Source organism: Schistocerca nitens, chromosome 2 (assembly GCF_023898315.1).
Source record: "Schistocerca nitens isolate TAMUIC-IGC-003100 chromosome 2, iqSchNite1.1, whole genome shotgun sequence".
In the NCBI taxonomy this organism is placed as follows: domain Eukaryota; kingdom Metazoa; phylum Arthropoda; class Insecta; order Orthoptera; family Acrididae; genus Schistocerca; species Schistocerca nitens.
In genome coordinates, this window is record NC_064615.1 from 146688578 (window position 1) to 146705878 (window position 17301).

General features: G+C 41.8%; 1 protein-coding gene across 1 annotated transcript in view; it reads left to right on the top strand.

Moving 5' to 3' along the window:
• LOC126234883 (glutamate receptor 1-like) overlaps positions 1-17301 on the top strand; it is a 150583-nt gene that overhangs the window by 50476 nt on the left and 82806 nt on the right. Inside the window, exon 4 of the mRNA XM_049943623.1 lies at positions 15034-15244. Coding sequence (XP_049799580.1) covers positions 15034-15244 — 211 coding nt within the window. The remainder of the gene's footprint in view (positions 1-15033; positions 15245-17301) is intronic.

Here is a 17301-nt window from a genome sequence, read left to right on the forward strand (position 1 = left end):
AGTAAACCATGTCTGTTCAGTCGTCTGTAGACTGTGTGTCTGGAGGCAACTGTTCCAGTGGTTGTGGTAAGGTCCCGAGCAAGGCTTCGTACTGTACTCCGTGGGAGTCTGCGGGCACCGATGGTGAGATATCGGTCTTCTTGTGGTGTTGTACACTGTGGACGTCCCGTACTGCAGCGCCTGGACACGTTTCCTGTCTGCTGGAATCGTTTTCATAATCTTGAGGTCACACTTCATGGCACACGGAGGACCCGTGCTTCGACCTTTGTTTGACCAGCCTCCAGTCGCCCTAGTATTCTACGCCTCATACCGTCATCAATATGTGTTCATTGAGCCATTTTCAACACACAGTCACCATTAGCACGTCTGAAAACGTCTGCACACTTAGTCGCTGCACCGTACTCTGACATGCACCAACGCACCTCTGTGTATGTGGACTGCTGCAGCGCCGCCGTAAGACGACCTCATGTCAAATGCACCGCATGGTCATACCCTGAGGCGATTTAAACCCGCAAATGGCCCTCCAGAGCGTTGTTCCACCATGTATCAGCATTATCGTTAACTTATGAGCATGAGTGTAGTTCAGCGACAATATCCTGACTGAGGAGAAATAACATACTGTGTTTCCTAAGGCTCCATCTTATGTCCACTGTTGTGCTTCATATAAGCAAACGATCTTGTGTTGTACAACAAGCAGAATTAGTTCTTTTTGCAGGTGATACTGGTACTGTAATCAAGGTAGGCTAATTTACAGAAACTGAAGCAATAGTAAAAAAAATTCCTAAAAGTATCATTAATTGGTCTTTTGCGAATGATCTTACTCTCAGTTTTAGAAGTATACACCATATTGAGTTTTGCACATCTAGCGGTACTACACCATTGGTAAGTGCAGCGCATGGTGATGACATAATAAATAGGGTGGCAACTTCAAAATTTTAGGTGTTCATACTGACGAGAATTTAACATGTAAAAGCAAATTTTGGAATTCCTACAACAACTTAGTTCAGCCATATATCAACTCAAAATCATTGCAAATCTTGGGGAGGGACAAATCATTAGCTTGACATATTTTGCATATTTTCATTCAGTAATGTCATATGGAATAATGTTTTGGGGTCACTCAGTTTCAATAAAGGATGTCTTCATTGCTCAAAACCCTGTTGCAAAAGTAATACATGGTGCTTCCCCACAATTATCCTGTAGACATCTGTTTAAAGAGTTCGTTCTTCTGTCTACTGCTTCACGTTCTGCTTGCGCCCTCATAAAGTTTGCTGTAAATAATCCACTGCAGTTCAAAAGGAATAAAGACGTATGTAAGTACTATACCAGAAGGAAAATGACATTTATTACCCTACATTAAGGTAGCCTTCAGCACAAAAAGGTGTGCACTATGATGCAACAAAATTTTTTGATAGCTTACCCAGGGATATAAAATGTCTGACACATAGCAAAGTGAAATTGGAAAACAAACTAAAAAGTTTCTCCTTGACGGCTCCTTGTATTCTGGTGAAAAATTTCTATTACTGTAATGCGTAAAAGGTGGTGGATATGAATTACTCAGATCTGGAGATTTAATACATAATATATCTTCAGCATGTAGCCTTATTTAAAAGTTAAGTTGTGGTGAGCATGAAAAATGACTCTTTGAATATTATCACAATTTATGGTGCAAATGATGGGTCATTGAACTATCTAATCACTGCCCACCAGCAGACTGTGTTGGATGATAGGGCTGCCAGCAAATGATGTTCGAAGGAAAGTATACAACCTGTAGCAAAATGACGTGGCCAAACTTTCACCAAACATTCCTCACACGTAGAAGAAGAATATATATGGACATGGCTCCAAAAACGCTTTATTTCCATGTTAGGCGTCAGTTCCTATCACCGAAACGCACAGGTAAAGAGTGTACCAGCTAATTATGAAACACCTTCCTAAATGAAATGCAGTGCTCTCCAAAGAGTCATATTGTCAGCATTACTTGTAACAGCTAATTGTCTTACACCCACCACTAGGGCTGTCGTCAACTGCACGAAGACGTTCCTGCTTTAATTAAGGTTTCATTGCCCTTCTAGGCCTCGGCCAGTTGCGAGTAGAAGTCTTGAATGTCTCACGCTCTCTAAGGCAACGATGCATTGCTTCAAAAATGCTTCTACAGGGGCATAACCGTTATTGAATTCTCTCCCGATACAAACACTGAGCGTCACAGCCACTGCTGACTCATAATCAGTACAGCCAATGGGCATCTGTCAACTCAGCATCTGGAATACACTTCCCTGAACTCTACAGGAAAGCAAATCCACGTTGAAATTTAAGCAGTTGTTGCTACGCGCTTGCACAGCCCACCATAAGCACTAAACAGCTGATGCTACACGCTTGAGGTTTGTAGAACTGTTTCGTTAGCGCCACATATCAACAAAAGCAATAAAGTTAGTCGCATGTGAACACAAGCAATGAAGCGAGTCACATGCAAACGAAACATTCGTTCACTTGGAACTAGAAACCCTGGCGGTGAATATATGAACTGCAACTTACTTTACATTCTCAACAAACTTAACCAGGGATGTACTTTGAACATTTCATGTAAGAAAACGTATCGTGTACTTCTGTTACGTTGTGCTTCTGTGTGTTTCCCAAGGATATTATGATTATGATGAGGATTAGAAAATGGGCTCTAAGACGGCAACAAATCATTTGCTGCCCAATTTCCACTGAACACGTTTTATTCTTCTGCGTGTGAGAAATGTATCCTGAAAGGTAAGCTAACCCTTTTTGTTACACCCTGTATACAAGGTGAACCAAAGCTCCACCTACAAACTTACACAGGTTGTTCAGTGACACCTTCTGAGTATTTTGACATCAAGGGACCCACACCTTGCGGTGGCTTGTTACATAGTTATTGTATTTCTTTTTTCGGTTACTTGCCCCAGTTAGCTCTGCATTGCACTGAAAATAATGCCGACTACAGTAATTAGACAGCATGCTCGGTGTGTCTTTTTCCATTCACTCATGTTACCTGCGTTTGACAACATTAAGGCCCTCTTTCACTCATCGGCCTCAACTATGGATTCAGTACTAATCGTTTCTGTCTGGAGTTTTGTTTTCGGGCAGTGTTAGTTGTGCATTAACAGTGGTACACAGCAGTACTACGAATAGGTTTGCTGACGAGTTGGTCGATACAGAATTCATGTACTGGTTCGTTAAATGCAATGGGAAAGAGGCACAGCGACGCTACTCCCGCTGTTCCCGCACCGATGGCAACCACACCACTGTCCTTTTGCATCTGAAGTTTGTTGCATTTCTCTGTGTTTTGTGTTGTAGATTATACGTTTTGGTTATTATCTATGACAGGCGTCTTCACTGTTGTGGAGGTATTGTTACAAAAACATGGACGGTTGCGGTAACAAACCGAATAAATCATAGTTTCACTATTATTCTGTAATGAGCTGCCAGAGACCATGGGTCCTGTCACTTTGGAGACAAATGTCATAGGATATAACGATATGCAGATATACAGGCAGCGGCAGTATCGCGCACACAGGGTGTAAAAGGGCAGTGCATTGCTGCTCCAGCAGTCATTTGTACTCAGGTGATTCATGTGGAAGGTTTTCTGACGAGATTAAGGCTTCACAAATGAAATTAGTAGACTCTGAAGGCGTAATGGGAGTTTGAGCTAGATGCAAGGGACATACCACTTCGGAAATCCTTAAGGAATTCAATATTCTAAGACCCACAGTGTCAAAAGCGTGCCGAGAATGCCAAATTCCAGGCATTACCTCTCACCATGGACAAAGCAGTTGCCCGGATGAGTACTGATTTCAGTTGATAAGAGCTGATGGTAGGGTTAGATGTGGCGCAGACTCCACAAAGTCATGGACCCAATTTATGAACTAGGCACTATGCGCCGGCCGTTCTCACCGAGCGGTTCTAGGCGCATCAGTCCGGAACCGCGCTGCTGCTGCGGTCGCAGGTTCGAATCCTGCCTCGGACATGGATGGGTGTGATGTCCTTAGCTTAGTTAGGTTTACGTAGTTCTGAGTTCAAGGGGACTGATGACCTCAGATGTTAAGTCCCATAGTGATTAGAGCCATTTGAACGATTTTAGGCATTATGCAAACTGGTTGTGGTTCCATCATGATGCGGCCTGTGTTTATATGGAACAGACTCGGTCCTCTAGCCCAAGTCAACCGTCCATTGACTGGAAATGTTTCTGTTCGTCTACTTGGACCTCATATTCCAAAATATCGATGACAGTGCTCCATGTCACCGAAACACAATTGTTCTCGATTGGTTTGAAGAATATTCTGGACAATTCTAGAGCGTCATTTGGCTATCCAGATCACCCGACATGGGTCCTACAGAACAGTTATCGGACGTAATAGAGATTCCAGTTCGTCCAAAAAAAATCCTCCACCGGCAACAGTTTTGCAATTATGATGAGCTATAGATGCAGCATGGCTCAGTATTTCTGCAGGGGACTTTAATGACTTGTTCAGTCCATGGCAATTCGAGTTGTGGCAGTACGCCTGGCAGAAGAATGTTCGATATGATATTAATAGGTATTCCGTTACCTTTTCACCTCTGAGTATAACAAAATTCTTCAGGTTATCCGGAACAATCTCTGCATGTGTGTACAACAGAAGCAGAGACGCCTGGGGTACCGTTCTAGCGGAGATGATGGAAGCGGGTTGGAAAATCCATTGACATGAACGACTTTGACAAAGAGGAGATGGGTATGGTCCGCACCTGGAAACAAGCATTTAGGCTATGGAATGCTATCGGCTGTTCGTTTAATATCCCGCCTGGAAGACGGCGCGTGGATCTGCTCCTCAAATGTGACAAAGAGGCCGAATAAAAGGAAGCGAGTAGGAGCAGGTGAGATAAGGCTTTCGGTACTGCAAGTAAAGTAATAGTGGTTTTACTATAGTATAAACATATTACATAATTTTCGGTGATGAGCACGTAGGTGTGCAGCCAATGTCCAGATAAGAAAGTCTCAATTGCACGATAAGCTAAAGCGATGGTTCTCGGCCGTCCGCTCTTCATGAACTGGGCGTAAGTGGAGCGGCGCTCGCCGGCCAGTGTGGCCGAGCGGTTCTAGGCGCTTCAGTGTGGAACCGCGCGACCGCTACGGTCACAGGTTCGAATCCTATCTGCGGCATGGATGTGTGTGACGCCCTTAGGTTGAAACGTCCCCTTTGAACAATTATACACGATTGTGCTTACACTGACGCACAATATTTTTAGCGCAACGCAATCTGACTTTCAAAAATCCATGCAAAAGAATGGCCCTGACTAACATTAACCTATACGTTTCACAAATCACTTACCTCACCAAAAATCTTCGTTACTCGAACTACTGCAATACAGCGAGCGCCACTACTGCCAGCTAAATAAAAGATTCAAACTACTGAAGGCACTAACTACTGATAGGCATAGTTAGCAAATGAAAGATTTTGATAGAGAACAAACAATGTATTTACCTTAATAGTCATTATTGACATCCAGTCTTACAAATTTCAAAACTCCGCCATCTCTCTCCCCACATCCACCACTGCTGGCGGCTCACCTCCAACTGCGCAACGCAACGCGCTGTTCACATCCAGCTGCCGCTGCCCAACACTACAATGGCAGACAACAATGCAAACTAGCCACAGACTGCACACAGCACAGCCAGTGATTTTCATGCAGAGCGCTACGTAACGTTGCCAATAAGAAAACATAAACAGCCTACTTACAAGGTTAGTTAGGTTTAAGTAGTTCTGAGTTCAAGGGGACTGATGATCTCAGATGTTAAGTCCCATAGTGCTCAGAGCCATTTTTGGAGCGGCGCTCGTAGAGCTGTACAGCGTCGGCTAGAGGGCGTTGTGGTCGGCGATGATCTTCCGCTCTCGTAGTGCCAACCTACGCTGTGGCATCGGAACTATCGATACCACAGTTCGCATGCTATTGTGGTGAGCATCAACGGAACGTGGTTGGACGATGGTGAAACAACGAGTGGGCGACAAGGTTTTGGGCCTCTACGTCTCGTGGAATATGGAAGTTTGTCATCGCTGAAAAACCGGATTGGCGGCGATCTGTGGTAGATCTGACAACAGAGTGCTGGTGCAGGAGCAATGCTCATGCAAACGGTTCAGCTTACATCGTTGAACATGGGGATCAGCAATACACGACCTCTTCGTTTTCTCTAGTTCATCCAATGACATTGTCAAGTGAGACTGCAGTGAGCACGGGGTAATTGAGATTGGATCGTTGATGAATGGAAACGTCAGATAAATTATATGTCTTGTTACAATAGGTTAACGGTCATAAATAGGCACCAAACGTTTACTGGCGACGGACGCAGGGTGGTGTGGTTAGTATTTTGTTAATAAAAACAATCACCTGGGCTTCCACCTGTACCTGTGGTAGTAATCTAGGCCGAATGATGGCTGTAGACTGCATGCAACTCGACCTCCTCCCCGGTGGCAGTGACATCTTTCAGCAGCATAACTGACCGTGTCGCTACCAATAATCGTTCTACAGTCATTTGCGGTGCATTATGGTGAACATACCTTGACGTCTTGCACACAAAAGTTGCCTAATCTAATCGCAATGGAACTTATCTCCAACGATATTTGATGCCTGCTCCACGTCTACAAATTCACTGGGCCATAACATACGAGAACTGGATGGCCTGTTTGTGTAAACATTTTGTGTCACATACATTTGGAAACCTATCACGGTTTCACCGAATTTATACCACCCAGAGTCGCTGCTGTAAAGCGCCCAAGAGGTAGAACAACACGCAATCAAGCAGGTACTCACAATGGCATGGCATATCAGTGTATGTTTTTGTTCTAGTTGTCTTTATTCCATAGACTGGTTGAGTGCTGTTCTCCACACCAGTCTGTAATTACAAGTGCCTCCACCTTTGTACTACTACTCCAAACTACATCCAGTTCAATATGCTCACTGTAGCCAAGTCTTGGTATGTCTCTGCAGTTTTACTACCAACATTCCGTCCATTACTGAATGTACTGTTATTATTTGATGTCTTTTAAAATTTACTATCAACTACTCACTTATTTCTGTCAAGTTGTGACATAAAATTCGTTTCTTCAGTATCTCTTTATTGGTTATTCGTTCTACCAATCTACAACATCTTTCTGTTGCACCATATTTCAAAGGGACTCATCCTTTTCTTGACTGATTCTGTCGACGTTTTTATTCCTGTACAACACTACATTCCATACACATACGTTAAGAAAACACTTCCTAGCGCTTAAATTTATGTCTGATATTCTTCTTCTTCTTCTTCTTCTCGGCGATCACAGGCCACGTAGACCACGCGCTGCATCAACGATCTGCTCTCATCGCCTTGTATCTCTTGCAGTCTCTCTCCACCCTGCGGAAATTCCTAATACTGTGATGTCCTTCTCTATATCATCTTTCCACCTTGTACGAGGTCGGCCCAAAGGTCTTGTTGCCTGGAGAGTTCCTTCAAATTTCAAATGCTTTCTTGGTGATTCTGTTGTTTTCCATTCTAGATAAATGTCCAGCCCAATGCAGTCTCCTAATTTTTAATTTCTGGATGACAGTGTGTTGCTTCATTAACATAAATTTCATTGTTCTTTCGAATTCTCCATATGTCACTCTCCAACACAGGTTCCCAGATTTTTCTTGTTACTTTGGTTTCGAAAACATTCAGTTTTTCTCTTCCATTATTTGTAAGCCTCCTGCTTTCTGAACCGCACAGTACTATGGGGCAGATGATAGTGATGTATATCTTCATCTTTATGGTGATTGACAAAGCTTTACTTCTGTGTGGGTTGTTTCGTGAGTACAGACATCTGGACCCTGAGGCTATTCTTTTGTTTATATCCATTGTTATAATATTGTTACTGTTGAAACGTGGTCCAAGATATTTAATCTGAAGAACTTTTCTGAACTCAGAATGTCGGTCGAATTCAAAGTGGGGATTTGGGTTTATGACTCGACGTAATTCCATATATTCTGTTTTCTCTTGGTTAATCAAAAGCCCCTGTTTGTTGGCACTGTGCCTGAGAGATCTGTACGTGGCTATCAGTTCTTCTTCAGTTTCACTCAGCAGCACTATACCATCTGCATAAGCCAGGAGTTTTACTTCACTGTGTTCGAATGCATAGATGTAAATTACTCTGCCAAACCACTGTCTCTAATGCAAGGTCGAAGAGGACACATGAAAGAGCGTCTTCTTCTCGTATCGCTGTTTTAATTGCGAAGGTGGGGGATATGGGTCCTCTGATGTTAAAATGTTAAATATTTTAAAAACATGTGTTTGGAAAATTGAAGCCTGAATGTCATACGCTTCCTATTTAGGCCATCGTGAGCTAATTTGCTGTAAAACTAAGCTACTACTTTCAATTCTCTTTTCTTTTGTTGGCTACCATCTTATGACACCTTTTCGAGACACTATCAATTCCGTTTGACTGCTCTCGCAACTGATTTGTCGTCTCTGACAGAATTACAATGTCATTGTCAAATTGCAGAATAATGGCAGAATAAAATTTGGAAAAATATTTCGTTGTTACCAATATGCATGAAGTGCAGTTAAGAAAGGTTACCCTCGGGACAGATACGTCACAACTATGTTGACACTTTGCAGTAACAAGTTTACAGATATCACAAAATTAAGTATTATTTGCTTAACTCTCATCAGCTTCAGTATGTTATTTCCTCCATCGCGATTTTGATGATCTCGGATGCATCAGGCCCTGGTGGCTATTGTACATCGTCACTGTTTGAAAATAATGACCGTGAAAATAAATTTGTTGACTTCTATGCATACAATGGCACAAAGTATGAAATCGGACTTTGTAGAAAATTAAAACAAAAGTTCGACTTTATACTCATGTAATGGTAAAATAAATCGACCAGAAAAGCTATCGGCCATTTTGCCTCCAAGTAATGCGTGCATAATCCTGATACACAGATCTGAAACTTTAAAACTATTAAATAAGACTGAAATATGTGGTTCCAAAAGACTCTACAAATTACAGCAGACACATTTGTAACAAGTTAACTCGTTATTCAGTAATATTTACAAAGTACACACAGCAAATACACTAGAAGTAGTGAAGATCAGATAAAAAAGACAACGCTCAGTTTCCTTTGTTTTAAATAATGAATAAGATTTAGATATAATCATTGCTGGTTTTTGGTATACGCAGTTTGTCAATTAAATTTAAATTTAACTCTACCCCGATTAACATTGACTTATCTTCCATGACATAACTCTCGTATAGAATGATAATCACGTCACAACATAGTGAATAAATAAAATTTAGTACATCTTTTATAAGAGTCGTTTCTCTATGAACTTTAATTGTCTTTCCTAGTTGCTCCTTTTGCCTCCTTTTCTGCTCGCTAAATGTACATATGAAAGGCATCGCAGAGAGGTTGCTTCCCGTTCGTGTCCTTCGACCCCTATAACTGCAGTCCCAATTTTCTACAAGTTGCGGTTAAGCTTTCGCTGCTGCCCTCAGTATTTCCAAGAGTATATTTCTGTCAACACTACCAATATGGCCGCGCGGGATTAGCCGCTAGAGTCATGGACTGTGCGGCTGGTCGCGGCGGAGGTTCGAGTCCTCCCTCGGGCATGTGTGTGTGTGTTTGTCCTTAGGATAATTTAGGTTAAGTAGTGTGTAAGCTTAGGGACAGATGACCTTAGCAGTTAAGTCCCATAAGATTTCACACACATTTGAACATTTGAACTACCAGTATGTTTTTTTCTAATTCCGCAATAGCTGTAAAGGTAGATTTACCTTCCTTGAATTTACCTTCAAGGTCGTCGCCTGAGAACTGCCTCACGTGTTGGTATATTCCTCCTGGATCATAACTGAACTTGCCTGAGGTCGGTTAATAAAATGTTTTCGAGTCTCCTGTAATTTTCTGTTGGCCATACTTCGCGGCTCTACAGCTGTGAAGCGATTACATGCCTGACTGAAAACATTACGGACTAAAAACTTTTAAAAGGGAGTTATCACATACAGTGTTACTTTGTGATTCAGTACTCAACTTCTCGCTGAAAATAATAACAATGCTAATAAAGATATACTGTGATTCTTGCAGTTTGGTCAGCGAACTCGTTTAGAGTGAATCTACGTTTGTCTCTGAGTAGCTCTTATTTAACTTCGGATTCGACAAATTTCTTGATAGGAGGCATAAATTTGTATTTAAAGATAGTGTCATTTTTTTAATTATATCCTCTCTGATATATGTGTCTTTCATTTCACTGCACGTCGTCGAGTAGAATATATTACTCTTACTTACCCTAAGGAGGCAGCCACCGAAAATTCTTGATGACGGATGAAGGATTTATTTTTTCCAGACGTATTTCAGTGAAGATTAATTATACTCACGTGCTTGTCAGTAATTTATTGGTAAAAAATAGATCTTGTTTACAACGTTAATATGTAATATTTGTATGGAATATTTTCTGTTGTAGTTAATATCTCAATTATTCTTTCAACTATAAAAACTGTCTTTTTAAATCCCATATACTGTCAACATCCCATAATTATTCATGGATAATTTTCTTTCTATGTGACTGTTGAATATGATGAGTTTGAATAGAGCATAGTGACTATAAAAGTTCGTGAACTGAATTCTTGTCCAAAGCGACATTGATATTTAGCTGGTATAGTAATCTGCCATTGAATGGAAGATCCACTACCATATGAAACCACGGCTTCAGTCCACGCTAACACCTTCATTCTTTCTCCAAGAAATTGAAGTCTAACAATGTATATTGTAAATCCCACGCAGAGTTATGTAAGTAGCAGATTAGCGATATGTAACTGAATCTGTTATACGGCTGGGACCTGTGTGTGAGAGTGGGAGGAGCGGGGAGTGTGAAGAGTCTCTAGCCAAAGAGCCATGACCGCTTTTGCAGAAGACCCGTATCCGTGTTCGAATCTCATTCCAATACACAAATTCAGTCTACGTGATTCATAACGACATACATCAGCATAGAGAGTTACACTCCAATTTTGTAGGAACGATGTTTGAGTTGTTGCAGAAAAAGATAGGAAATGGTGCATATAGGCGTCAACATATGACTCTATTGGGATTTTTTTTTGTACGTCTAATAATGTTCAGAACGGTCGTACTTGGCCCGCCACGACATCCTCTCTTGTGACAACCTCTTCGTCTCATATTTTTATCTTTGTCTTTCCCCTATAGTTTTTACCTCTTGCTGCTCCACTTAGTACTTTACAAATTATTCGCTGATCTCTTAATGCATTTTCTATCATTCCGTCTTTTCTTCCAGTGTTTTCCATTTACTCCTTTTCTCATTATTTCTGCGAAGACTCTCCCAATTTTAAATCTTATTAGCCTACTTAATTTGCAACGTCTGTAACGAAACATCTGAAATGTATGTTATATTTTTTTGCGGTTTTCTCAGATGCCATGATGTTTTTCCGAGCTGCCAGCAAGCTACACTTCTGAATACAATATAGGATGAGACTGAATAGTGTGGTATATACTGGCCCGCCCGGTTGGCCGTGCGGTCTAACACAAGGCTTTCTGGGCGCGAAGGAGCGCCTGGTCCCCGGCACGAATCCGCCCGGCGGATTTGTGTCGAGGTCCAGTAAACTGGCCAGTCTGTGGATGGTTTTTAGGCGGTTTCCATCTGCCTCGGCGAATTCGGGCTGGTTCCCCTTATTCCGCCTCAGTTACACTATGTCGGCGATTGCTACGTAAAGGAGTTCACCACGTACGTGTACACCACCATTACTCTACCACGCAAACATAGGGGTTACACTCGTCTGGTGTGAGACGTTCCCTGGGGGGTCCACCGGGGGCCGAACCGCACAATAACACTGGGTTCGGTGTGGGGCGGCGGAGGGGTGATGTGGACTGCGGAAGTCGTCGTGGGGTTGTGGACCACTGCGGCTGCGGCGGGGACGGAGCCCCTCCGTCGTTTCTAGGTCCCCGGTTAACACACAATACAATACATACAATAGTTTATACTGATTTGTGACATAGTTTTTACGATATGGAGCGTACATAGTGCCATAAAAATTGATAATAACTGAAAAATATACCACAATTTTCATTCTTTAGTTTCCTGAGGACCCTTCGAGGTATGAAACGGTACATAACAGAACAGTTCATTTACGATTCTCTTGTAACGCACAGAGAAGAATGTCGATTTTTTAAGAACAAAAAATAGCCATTATATAGCAGAAGACCTGTCCTTATGCAGAAAGAAGTCGTACATCTACCCAAAAACGAGAAGATATGTTCGCCACACTTCCAGACAAATCAGTAAATGTGCAAAGTGGAAACTTCTGTGGAATGCATACCTACATTATTTAACGTACCAAATAAACCATCATACCTATAGCTAAAGGGAAAACCACACAGACGTGGTATTAAACCGTCAAAAGCAATAAAACTCCCTCCCAATACAGAATAAACCAATTCGAAAATTGTTGCTACATCTTAGCCACAAATGGCAAGAATCTTCCACACATTCCCTTTCGACGCAAAAGTAAGCAAATTTACCAAAACATTCTTGCATTTGAAAGTCGAGTGAAGCGTATGAATGGGCGAATCATTAGACTCCACACACAGTTTTTACGTGTCAAGTAAGGTGCCTATCACAACACACAACAACAAAGATATATGCTTCTGATGCATGAAATATGTGTTTATATTCTCTTGCTTTCAGCGGCGTAAGTTACAATTATGCACATAGTCGAAAGTATTTCTTCAAGATATAATTTTAGCTTATGTCACTGAATCAGTGAGATTCGTCTGTTTTTACATTCTTTCGCAATAATTCATCTCTCTTCGTAATTTTTTAATGTGTGGAACACAAAATATAATAACTATTTCGTTAAATAAGTAGAAAAATAAATGAAAACAAACATCATGATTACGACGCTGCTTTCTCACCGCTTGGAACGCTAGTGTGACTCCAGCTGTCAAATGGTAACAGCTCTCGTAGCAAAGAGTGTCGCGACTGTGTATGTTAGACGGTGATGGTATTCTTAACTGACTTAGGAGTAGCCTCTTTGCCTGTGCTAGTGTACTTTTACATAGCCTTTGCACCGTCTGCCGTGTGTTATTTTTCTTCATAGGTAATGAAATACCCTCACTTCCTATATTAAGTGATCGCCATTGCTTTTTTTAAATTTATTGCTAATCTAATTTTAGTTACTCCTCGTTACTTTCGTCTTTTCTGGTTTACTCTCAGCTCATATCTTTCACTCGGCAGGCTGTTCATTACTATATATCTTCCTGACCTCAGCTGAGAATACGAGTTTTATCAGGGACTTTAATCACTGATATGTTTAACATCGAATATTTCAACTTAGGGTAATGCTTAGTACGGATCTGATGGACGTCCATGCAGCACTGTGTTCGAAAGACCGTCCGTCAACCTTCATGCAGATCAATGTGTGACGTGTCACTAAGTCCTAGCCATTGTCCTTCTTTGATAGAGACCTGGCAGGATTAGGGTTCAATAGTATATGCTGTTGCATGCAATGTACCAGGGATGCACTATTTTAACATACTTCAAACTTTTTAATCCCAGTGCTGATAAATGGAAGAAAGGCTAAAGAAAAATCAACACATTTTATATGATTTGTCGACCTATAAAAAGCGTTTGAAAATGTGAAATGCTGCAATATGTTCGAAATCCTGAGAAAAATAGGGGCAAGCTATAGGGAAAGACGTATAATGTACAATATGTACAAGAGCCACGAGGGAAGAACGAGCGTGGAAGACCAAGAACGAAGCGCTCGAATTGGAAGGGCGTAAGCAGACAAGGATGTAATCTCTCGCCACTGCTGTTCAATATATAGACCGAAGAAGCAAAGATGGAAATAAAAGGAAGGTACAGGAGTGGAATTACAGAAATTAAAATTCAAGGTGAAAGGCTGTTAATGATAAGACTGGCTAATGACAGCTATCCTCATTCAAAGCTAAGAAGAATTACGGAATCTTCTGAACGCAACGAACAGTCTAATGCGTACAGAATATGGATTGACAATGAATCGAAGAAAGGCCAACGTACCGAGAATTAGCGCAAATGAGAACAGCGAGGAACTTAAAGTCAGGACTGGTGATCAAGAAGTAGATGAAGTTAAGGAATTATGCTACTTATGCTGCACCACGCGACCGCTACGGTCGCAGGTTCGAATCCTGCCTCGGGCATGGATGTGTTTGTTGTCCTTAGGTTAGTTAGGTTTAAGTAGTTCTAAGTTCTAGGGGACTGATGACGTCAGCTGTTAAGTCCCATAGTGCTCAGAGCCATTTTTTTTAAAACGTGTTCTGCAAATGAACCCATGACAGACGGAGTGAGAACATAGAAAGCAGACGAGGGCTGGCCAAGTTAAGTTTACAAGTATCAAACGTAGGTCTTAATTTGAGGAAGAAATTTCTGAGAATATGCTGTATCTTTGGAGCACAGCATTTTATGGAAGTAAAACGTGGAGTGTGGGAAAACCGGAACGGAAGACAATCGAAGCATTTGAGACGTGGTGCTACAGAAGAATGTTGAAAATCTGGTGGACTGATATGCTAAGCCAAGAGGATTTTTTCCAGAGAATCGATGAGAAATCGGGTATATGGAAAACACTGTCAAGACGAAAGGACATCTGTTCAGACATCATGGAATAACTTCCACAATACTAGAGGGAGCTGTAGAAGGTAAGAACTATAGAAAAATAGAGAGTTCGGAATACACCCAGCAAATAACTGAGGACGCAGGCTGCAAGTGGTACTCTAAGATGGAGAGGTTGACACAAACACACTGCATCAAACTAGTCAGAAGTTTGATGACCCCCCCACAAAAAAAAAAGAAAAACGAAAGGGTCTCAACTACCCATCCTTTGTGGACTCACATTTCAATATTTACCTGACGATAGAATACATGTCCTGAAACCGGGTTGTGCTTTCGTTCTTAGAAATAAATAATTTTTACAATCAGAGCGGATTTTATCATTGATGTAAATATTATTGATCTTGAATGTAAAGACAGAGCTGCAATTTCAGGTGATGCGCAGGGTGGCGGGCGGTACTCAACACTAGAGGACTGCTTCTTCCGTTCTTTGGGCCTGCTGGTGCTGCAGACACCCGACTTGGAGCGGCGCCACACACGTGTCGTGGGCCCCACGCGCCACGTGCTGTCCTGGTTGCTGATCGCCTACCTGCTCGTCACCGCCAGCTACGGCAGCGGACTCTCCTCCGTGCTCACTATACCCAGGTATCAACGTGCATCGTGTCATGCCGCTCTGTGTTACAGTATGGAGCACAGGCTATGCATCTTCGATAGGTATTCATCAGTAACTATTAGTAAAGGTCGTCTGATTTGTAAGTGCAAATTTTCATCTTGACATAATGTACGATAGCTCTGAAACCTCCGCCGCGCGGGATTAGCCGAGTGGTCTGGGGCACTGCAGTCCTGGACTGTGCGGCTGGTTCCGGTTCGAGTCCTCCCTCGGGCATGGGTGTGTGTGTGTTTGTCCTTAGGATATTTTAGGTTAAGTAGTGTGTAAGCTGATGACGTTAGCAGTTAAGTCCCATAAGATTTCACACACATTTGAACATTTCTGAAACTTCCTGCCACATTAAAAGTGTGTTTTGGACTGAGGCTTGAACCTGAGGACTTACCAGTTTGCGGGCAAGTTCGACTCACGACCCACCGCTACAATCTTAGTCAGTATCTCAGGGAATGGGTCGTGATTCGTGATAGGATGCTCAGTCGAAGAGCACTAGCCCGCAAGGGGCAAGGGTCCCAGGTTTGATCCCTCACCCGGCACACGGTTTTAATCCGCAAGGAGGTTTCAAACCAGAGCACACAGCGCTTCAGAGGGAAAGTTAATTATGATAGAGCTCTCTAAAAGTCGGGATATTCAAGATGACTTCTATGCTACAGCGAGGATTCGAGTAACATAGAGTGATGAGTGGAAGTGACTGGGTGTTGTGGAGGTACGTACGTTTCTTATCAAGAAACACAATTTATGAACAGCAGTCTCGCCATAACAGATCCAAAGCAATGACAAAATATTCTATTCAAAATGTTCACGGTAGAGACAAAACCTCAATAGAAAGTTTTTAAATAATATACACGGACGAACATCGGGAATTCTAAAAAATATAAAAAAATATGCCTAAGATGCAGAAACAACATACAAGACTTCCTAAGTAAATGCAGAATAATTAGAACTAATTTTATGAGTTGTAGAGGCCGCTGAATGAGATATATGTAAGAGTAATTAAAATTCGCAGTGAATAAAAGGAAACCTTATTACTGGAAGGTCCGTATTGAAAATACCAAAATAAAGCAGAAGTAATCTACGCTAGACCAATGACTCTGATACATGTAACATACTTAAAACTCACACTAATAAAATATTGTCTTACGAGTAAAAGCTCAGTCGTAATTTATATTAATAATGGTCTAACTCAGCTCATGGTGCATACTCTCAGTTGCAGGTTGCCTCTCTAACGGCTTCTAGCGCTACCAAACATATTTGGTTTTCAATATTTCATACAGTTATTGACCTAATTTAAATACTTAAAAATCTTTCATAATCTGCTTATTAGGAGGTGTAATCGTATTTTAAACGTTTAATACAGTATTGCAAGTATTACAATTAGAAACTATATGCCGTGCAATACAGTAACGCATAGTGCGAAAATTACCCAGACTACGTTCGTCCTTTTGTATCCTGCCTGGATAGGCGGTGCATGGGCTGCTCCTGTGAACTGTAATATAGGCCGAGAGTGAAGGAAGCGAGTAGGAGCATGAGAGGTGATGCACTTTACTGAACTGAACGTAACTAACACAAAGTCTCAATAGCAAGCTAGCCCACTCGGTAGTAGAAGCAATATTTCCAGGCTGCCTGCTTTTGATGAAAAGGGTGAAATCAAGACGGCACACCCTGAGCTCCACAGCGTCGGCCAGAGGGCGCTGTGGTCGGTGTAGTTAGTCTTCTCTCGCAGTGCCAACTTAAGAGAGCATGCACCTGCGTAGTGGCATCGTAACTATCGACGCCACACGTCCAGTATTTGAAAACGAGAGCACAGCGCCTTCGAACAAACTTTACACATAACGTCTAAGCTTTTCGAAACTTTGTCTCACTAACACCAGCCACAAAATGATAAAAGCCAAAAAGTTTTCCATTGTAATACATTTTAGGTTTTCAGCCAGCAAAACTTCTCCTTCATGCATGACGTTTTAATTTATTACCTCTTTACTATTAACTCTACTAGAAATGTACACTACTAGCCATTAAAATTGCTACACCACGTAGATGA